At 35.5% G+C, this 8,788-nt stretch overlaps 2 protein-coding genes across 2 annotated transcripts; both read right to left on the minus strand.

The window, feature by feature from the left end:
* Window positions 1–938: 938 nt before the first annotated feature.
* LOC136798297 (lamin-A-like) lies at window positions 939–3,931 on the minus strand. Its single transcript, XM_067054886.1, has 5 exons — window positions 3,920–3,931; window positions 2,848–2,931; window positions 2,341–2,529; window positions 1,815–1,877; window positions 939–965 (listed from the first exon to the last, which is right to left on the minus strand). The coding sequence occupies exons 1-5, from the start codon at window positions 3,929–3,931 to the stop codon at window positions 939–941; spliced, it is 375 nt and encodes a 124-aa protein (XP_066910987.1).
* A 980-nt stretch (window positions 3,932–4,911) lies between these two features.
* On the minus strand, window positions 4,912–8,650 carry LOC136798298 (restin homolog; the record flags this gene model as incomplete). The annotated part of the gene is made up of 9 exons (XM_067054887.1): window positions 4,912–5,037; window positions 5,967–6,134; window positions 6,588–6,671; window positions 6,920–7,003; window positions 7,237–7,299; window positions 7,597–7,680; window positions 7,898–7,972; window positions 8,264–8,347; window positions 8,567–8,650. Coding segments are annotated over 9 exons (852 nt in total), but the record flags the coding sequence as incomplete, so codon positions are not given.
* Between the last annotated feature and the right edge of the window lie 138 nt (window positions 8,651–8,788).

Genomic DNA, 8,788 nt, shown 5'->3' on the forward strand with positions numbered 1-8,788 from the left:
CCAAGATCCGGAACGAGTGAAATATTTCGATATTTTTCGATATTGTACGAAAAAATGTCTGATGACTGATTTATCGGTGACCCAAAAAAATGCACTTGTTTTGTATTGGAATAAAGCGCAGGGCAGTTTTGTAGCAAAGTAACGTTAGATTACTGCTACCGGTACAATGCAACAACATCTTTTCGTCAATTTATATTTTGTACATGTAAAATACAAGATATATTGTACTCTTTTTAACCAATTAGATTGCAGATATTTTTTTGGACTGCCGATAAAATCATAAATAAATTACAAAATGAAAACCACGTCAACTACAAACCTGCAATTTCAAATCTTTCACCATTTCTTCACTCTCTCTTGATTCATTTTCAAATTTGCGCATCTTATCTACAAATGCTTCTGTCTATGAGAACAAATTTCGGTTAATCTACTCGTACCGGTATTATTTGCCATGTCTTATAAAGACATTCCTTTATTCAAATATGTATTTCACTGGATATGAAGAAAAGTAACCAAAGAATCTAAGATGCTAGCTGAAGCTATGAGAATAAGAAAAACAAGTTCGATTGTTTTTGTTTTTTTGGAGGCTCTTTTAGCATTGATATCTTTTTTATTTTTTGAGACTTGTTTACCTCCTTGACTCAATTCGAAAGGTAAACCGTATTTTAATTTTTTACATAATTTCTCTAGGGCTTTACAAGAAGAAAGTTAATTGAAAAGAAGCTTGTTTTGAAAAGGAATTTACTATTTACCTCTTGTTTAAAATTTTGATCTTTCATTCGTATTTCTTGTGCAAGATTCTTCATTTCATCGTGCAATTGTTGAATCTACGAAAACGATACAAGAAAAATGACACCAATCAAGGTTTTTTCTTCGTAAGTTTAGAAATAATCATGGAAAAATTTTCTAAACCACTCGTTCTCAGCCCAGTGTTAATTCTAGTCCGGCGGCGATCCAGGATCACCCTTACAAATAATAAATATGGGTTTTTATTTTATTTTCTCATTATATGGTCCCTTTGGACCCCAAAACCGGTTTTTGCCAAGCTGGCAAAGGTGGGGAAAATTTTTTATGGGGGCTTGAAGGGGGTAGGGTCATTTTATCCTGGGGGTCCTTAGAAAGTCGATTTTTGAAGTTCTCATTTAGCTAAGAAGTGTACTATCGATCAGAGGGGTCATTTATAGGTTTTCCTAGGCTAGATCATGAGATATTTGAGTTTGAAATTTTGCTGACTCAGCTTTTTTCAACGTTTTTGACCCTTTTCTGCTGAGTCAGCAAAATTTCAAACTCAAATATCTCATGATCTAGCCTAGGAAAACCTATAAATGACCCCTCTGATCGATAGTACACTTCTTAGCTAAATGAGAACTTCAAAAATCGACTTTCTAAGGACCCCCAGGATAAAATGACCCTACCCCCTTCAAGCCCCCATAAAAAATTTTCCCCACCTTTGCCAGCTTGGCAAAAACCAGTTTTGGGGTCCCAAGGGACCATATAATGAGAAAATAAAATAAAAACCCATATTTACTACTTGTGAGGGTTGATGCAAAAAAGCCCATTTCGCCGCCGGACTATTCCGAAAAACTATAAACATTCAGAATAGAACTTTATCATCAAAATGAAAACTGGGGGATCAATAGGCCATTTTACTGTCGTAAGAGTGGGTCATCAGGATCACCGCGCTCTAATAACAACTTTCCGTTGGTTAGACATTTTGCGTCTAGCCAATGGGGAGCCGTTAAGGGGGCTCAATCAGTCTTGGTTACTCAAGATTCATTTCGATCGTTTGATAGCCTATGATTGAGACAACCTACCTCGTCGTGCTGTTTGATATTGGTGTTTTGTAATTGGTTGATCTGATCCACTAACTCCTCTACCTATAGAATATGTTAAAGAATTTTCTTTAAAAAAAAAGACTAATTAATTAGACTAAAGAATTCGATGATAGCTATTTTTTCGAGTATTGCAAGTGATTTGAAAATCTGAAATTATAAACATAGCTAGTGGGGAGTTATACCTGGTTATACGAATATTATAAAAAGATGGTCCCTTGTCGTGACTGAAAAGCTACACTAACAAATCAAAAAGCATTACCATTTTAGCTGGATCCTTCGAGCCTTGTTTGAATATATTTTCCGCCATTATTAAAGCAAACGTTTGAATCTGTAGAGAGGATCTCCCTTTTGAGATCCCTTACGCAAATCGAACGTTCGCTTCCATAATGGCGGAAAATATAAAAACCTCTATGCAAATATGGTTGGTTCTTTCTATATGAGACAGAAAAAATAAACTGGCAAATCGAAAGCATGTATATTTTAGCAGAATCCAAGAAATCCAAACCTTGTTTGAAGATTCATCTGCTGCTACTTGCAATTGATGATGTTGTGCTTTCAATTCTGTCAATTGGTTCAACAACTTCTCATTTTCTTCTGTCCTCTGACCAATCTCTTCAATAGCTGTTTCGAATTCTTGTTGAGTAGCATCCAACTCTGATTGCAAGTTCAATATCAATCCATCTTTTTGTGCATTCTGTACGAAGGGTAACAGTGCTTTTCAAAGACTTTTTAAACGGGAAAAAATCAATCGGGGAGAGGGGCAAATCTTTTTGCCAAGTGACGAAGGTCAACTGGTCAACTCCAGGGGAGCTGTGACTAAGATTTTTACAAAGTGACGAAGTTTTCCCCGACGAAAAGCTTTCCCCATAAAAAAAAAAAGAAATTTGGTCTTTGCTTGTTGCAACGTATCCGCTTTTACTTTAGATAAGAGCAAGTCACTTTAAATCCATAAGTTTTAAAAGAGCTCAGTGAAAAGGTATTACAACAACGAAATAGCATTTGTCTGGGATACCTGTTGGGCAGATGTTTTATGTTTTTCAGCAGTCAACGATAAGCTCATTTCTAGCTCTTCCATTTCAGATATCATTGATTGAAGCTGAAAAAAATTACGTAAAACAATTCGAGTAATTTGACTTTCAAGGAGAATTGCATTTCTAACGAATAAGGGAGCGTGTCGAATAGTAGGAAGTCTTCTTAATCTGGAGAGTATGAAATATAAGATTAAAATTATAGAAGAAGGTAGAGAAGATAAGCGAGACTCGGGTAAATATCGAGATTTGTGCTTAAAATTTTCAAGAGAAAAACGATGATATTTGCACTTTCAAGAAATCGAATTGAGGAATTCTTATTCGATCACATAAAATCTTGTCTGCACACAAACCCAATATCTACGGCTAATTTCAAAATTCATTGCCGTAGAGGGTCTGTTGTCATTGTCTTTTCTGGTTTGAGATTTTTCAAACCAACCGCTACGATGGAGTGCTGTTGGAGTTTGGCGAGAAATCGGAGGCGATAAGACAAAATGGCCGTCAGCGTTGTCAGAAACTATAGAAGTTTGTCGAAAAAAAGTGTTTTCATAACAAAACTGACTTCTTTATTTTTTAATAATTGGAATAAAAGAGCTCTAAATGAAGACATTCTATTGCAAAATAACTCTTTTTGCACAAATCGAATGTTTTTTGTTTACATTTTGGATCTTTGAGTTCACGAACATGATAGAGAAATTGTTTGATTGGAATCTTGTTTTTAAAGTGGTTTTAACTTCAGTTCTTTGCAAAAGAATATACTCAGAGTATCTCTGCATGTTTTCATGTTCAAATTCAGTATTACTTTTACGACATTCGAGCTATGTAGAGTGGCTATAGTTTGTTTTGTTGGTATAACTTTTGTAATTAAAATGTTTGTATTTTTCTTTGGCGGACTACATGGAAAAAAAGGGTAATTGGAAAATGTTAGACAATTTTGAATATGTCTTCGTTACTTTTCAGCCATTAGTTTTGCTCAAAAACATTAAAAAAGCAGCCAAAACATGCTTAGAAAGTGACCCTCAATGGACCCCATCCCTTTGTTTACAACTGTCGTACTTTGGCGGCCATTTTATTTCAAAATTATACTTCATCGCAGAGGTCTCCGTACGGAAAAACTTTTATCAAACAGACAATGCGCACAGAGTGAACTACGCTACGATAATCGTGAGATACACTCTGGTAAAGAGTACATAAAATCATACTTTTCCTAAAGGCAGGGAATTACCTTCGTTTCAAGTGCGTCCTTCAGATTGAACATTTCTCGATAATTTTTGTTTGCTGCTTCTAATTGCATCTCTGTATTTGTTAGCTGTGGATCAAAGTGAATTTAAGATTTTCATTTGGTAGGACAACCATCAAGTTCCGTAAAGAAACCGACCTTTTTGGCCCAGGAAGGGTTTAAAAGGTAAAGAGGAGAGACGAAGTATTGAAACTATTTTTTCACCAATAGATAACTACGGGTAGAGAAAATACCAACAACTATGGCCATTGTCAATACCGTTCACAGGCCTTAGTTGAGCCGAATATAGCAAAACGATAATAATAAAATTAGCATTGAGCAACTAAAGAGTAAAACATCATACCTCTTCATTCACAGCGGAATAACGTTGTTGTGAGAGTTCAATCTCTTCTTCTAGCATCACTATCTTGTGATCTCGTGTCGCCAACTACGACAAGACAAGAAGGTTAAGGTAGAGAAGATTATCAGATGTCTTAAAGGGCGACTGGTAGCCACTTCTGTCAGTACAAGAAGTTCAGTATCACAAACCTCGATCCCTGCTAACTGTAGATAGATAGATAGATAGTTAGTGGATATTTTACGTGGACAGCCCAGTAATCTAGAACTTTTAGGCAGTCTTTCGATTCTTTTCATGGGGTCTACGGCCAGCCGGCTCGGCTTTCTAGGAACTGAACGGAATATTGGAAGGAGCGGGGATTCGAACCGCGAATCATTGGTTTGAGACGCTGACGCCTTTCACCACTTGGCCATCGCTCCTTACTATAACCGAATGAGTAGTAAATTCATCCAACGAAATTTGAGCGCCCTGTTATTCTTGTCGACAATGAATTTGGATTACCTCGTTAGATGTTTCTCGCTTCAATTCAGAGAGTTCAGTTGATGAAGATGTCGTCTTCCTCTCTAATTGTCTTGTAAGATCTAAACATTCCGCCAGCTGTGAAGAAATGGAAAACACATTATTCAAAAGATCGGAAGGGTATGTAGACCCAGATTTACTTGAAACTTTTAGATGAAAAGACTATGTAGGGATTCACGGAGTGGGGATGAATAAATTTGAAGCGGTCACAAGTGTTTGTAACATGTGTGATGATAATGTTCAAACAGCTTGCCTGAAGTGTGAGGCTGGAATAATCCAGGCAGTGGTGTGATAAAAGTTAGTAAACTAAACTCATGTTGATGAGAGAAAAGTTTATAGGTTATGTGACTAAGTCTTGTTTGAAGTTGACTTAGAAAAATTTGATGTTCACTCCATGAAATCTCTTGTTGAACTGATGTGAAAATGAAAGTCCTTGCTTAAATAGCAAATTCTAGAAAATGTGTAATTTACAGAATGATAAATTCTAGGTCATAGGTCAAAGTTGATAAATGATAAAAATGTATAAATTACTGACCAAAACCAAAAATTGGAAAAATGCATATTTTGAATAAATTAACATAAATAAACGAATTAGGATCCAAAATGGTGAACACTGAGAACAGAAAAACACTGAAAATGCAGAAAACATGAGAAAAACTGAAAAACTGAGAAAAATGAGAAACACAGAGAAAACCTGAACAAAAAGTGAGGGAATGCCAAAAATGATGAGAAAAACACTGAACTGAAAAGGCTTAGCCGTTACAGACTAAGTCATGGTGTAAGACTCTTTCCATATTGACAGGTTGAGTGGGTTTCACCAATCTGTTCAATGGGCGGCTCAAAAGATGTAGTTGATCACTTTACGAAAGTCCGTCTTACTACGAACTAATTAGACGAATATTTGTCAGAAGACAGGGAAAATAACAACGCAAGTGCATTCAGAGGTGAAGCAGAGTCAGAACTTTAAAGCCCTCATTCAGTACAACATTAGGGAAAAATGACTATACCTGTTTTTCTTTTGACAACAATGTTTTCTTTAAAGCAGAAAATTCAAAGGTGGTTTCTTCCAGAGAGATGTTCTTGGCATTGATTTGTTCCAGAAGACTTTGTTTTTCTTCCAATAATGCTTGAACTTCATCCAGAAGTTCCTCGGCGTGGTGCTTGTTCAATGCAGACTGAAAGATGAGGATGAGGGGAAAATTTGTTATCTTCCAGACGGATAGTAGTATATTCAATCAATAGAAATTAAGACTTACCCAACCAACCTAACACGATTGTTTACTGCTCACATGACTGGGTAATGAATTATGACGTTTGACTCCTTTAACCCTAGTAAACTTGAACCCAATTCCCTCGTATTTAGCTCGATAAATTTTCAGACGGAATGTTTCCCATGTAGCAAACATAAAAAAATTATGTATCCACCCTTTTGACGGAGTGACTGAAACGATTGGGAAAAATCCACAGTTCTGACCCGCAAAATCGAGGACGATAAACTGTCTTGACTGACTGATCAGACAAATAAGAAGCTAACCGTCTCAGTCACAAGAAAACACACTAAAATAAATTCGATTATCTTTCTGAATCGGAAGAATTCCAATAGTTGATCGCCAGACAATAAGAGTTACCTGATGAGTTTCTTCCTCTCGAGCACGTTCAGCGGCATTTAATTTCAGCGTAAAGTCTCTCGCGTTATCTTCTAATTTTTCAATCTAAAGTGTGAAAAAGAAAATGTTAAGTTACGTAACTTCCGCTATTATGGGAGCAAGGGATGGGTTCGTACGGTTTACGTAAGGGATCGCCTCTAAAATTTGCTTCCACAATGGCGGGAAAACTTCTTCTCGTAAGACATAGTATAAAACGAGAAATAACGGAAAATACTTCGGAAGAGAAAAATCAACAAACTAAGAAGGCAAATATTTCAAGGTAGGGGATTTCTTGTAAATTATAATCAACAAACCTTGACTTTATATTGGTCAGCTTTTGTTTTGAGTTGTGATAATACCATTTCACGATCCAAAATAATCTTCTCTTTTGTACTGATCTACAAATAATCCAGCAAGTATGACATTAAAGTCCATCCACTTCAAGTACACACTCTATTTATCTAGCACGTGGAAACCAAAACATAAGTGGTTTCCACATGCTGAAGAGTGCAGCTTTAAGAACGATTTGGTGAAAACCTTTAATTTTTTGATACTCACAAGAAATTTGAAACAGGCCTAGACAAAGAAATATCATAAACTGAATGTTGATAAAATCAAATTTTAATCAAACCTTTTCTGTAAGTTCTGTATTTTCAATCTCTAATTCTTTTAAGGTTTGATTTGTTGTCTGTACCTGGAACGCAACAAAATTATTGCTATGAAGTGGTGAATTACCATTTGTTTTCTAAGAGAAATTCTAATAATGCTATCTTCGGGTGACAGAATCATAACCTGGGACATTATGTGGAAAATATTATGATATCAAAGATTTACGCCTTAAATAACTGTCACTGATGGAAAAGGGTGATATAGACACCAATTTTGTTTTCCAACAGAGATATTTTTAACGAGTCCAAGAACATCTTAATGCAAAAAATATAATATAAAGCACCACTAATCTATAACAATGGCAGTTAGCAATGAAACTCACTAAGTCAACAGCTTGTTGTTTCTCATCTGCCAAGAAGAGATTTTCTTGCCTCAATTGTTGTATCACTTCCTCTTTCTTAGTAGCCTGAGTGGAGGAAAAAGTAAAAAATCATAAAGCGTTCATTATTATCAATCAACTACGGATTGAAAGCTATGAATAGACATAATTATCAACTGTATTATTTTCGTAGTATTTGAATTTTTTATTCGTTTCATAGAAATTTTTTGTTTTCGACCAAACTCAAGTTTTCCACAACGCTCTGCAACAATGTCTGCAGGTTGGAAAAATATTATCTATTCACCTCTACTACCATTGCACTTTGTTCACTCTCGTTTGATATTTGGTAAGCTTTTAATTTAGCATCCACTTTTCCTTTCTAAAGATGAGATGAGACAAAATTCCGAAAAGATAATACAGAAATATTTACTGAGAGTATATGAAAAATCATAATCATAAAATAGATCTGGGAAATACTGCACCACGTATTATATCGAAAAAAATAGCTATACTTTCTTATATAGCTCTATTAGTAAGGGGTCACTCATTAAGTTCCGTGTCGGTGTAAAAACAGACTTTTTCGGCTCATTCGAAAGAAGGTACGGTCAAAAGATTGGCGTTACAGGCAAAATTGTAACTTTCAAATAAATAAAAAAACCCTCTTTTTTACCTCAGTCTGAGTATAAGTATGCTTCTCTTTCAAGGATCTGTAATCTTGTGACATCGAATCGTGTTTCTTCGTCAATCTCTCAAGCTGTCAAATACAAAATTGAATACATTAAGAAAAAAGTCAAACTATACTCTAAAACGTCTTAATGTCCTTGCTTTACACTAAGCCATTCCATTTATCTTACCCAATACGATCTTCTTACCCTTGAAAAACTTTGAAAAAGTAGACGAAAACTTTGGTATGAAAAATGAAAATCTTCATCATAAAATTTACATGCCATAAAAATTGCATTAAAACACGAACCTCAGTTGAAGATCTTTTCTTTTCATCTTCTATCTTTAGTAATCTCAATTCCAGAGTGTGAATCGCATTGTCTCTTCGAGTGACCTAAGAACAGCACAATCAGTCAAATAAAAGCGATTTTGAACAAATACAGTAAACATCACATAAATTTGAAGAGCGTAATTTTTCTTAGTCTAGATGGGGGATACTATGGCAGTCGGAGAGGCACATGTAAACCATGAG

Source organism: Clytia hemisphaerica, unplaced genomic scaffold (assembly GCF_902728285.1).
Source record: "Clytia hemisphaerica strain Z4C2 unplaced genomic scaffold, Clytia hemisphaerica genome assembly, whole genome shotgun sequence".
In the NCBI taxonomy this organism is placed as follows: Eukaryota; Metazoa; Cnidaria; class Hydrozoa; order Leptothecata; family Clytiidae; genus Clytia; species Clytia hemisphaerica.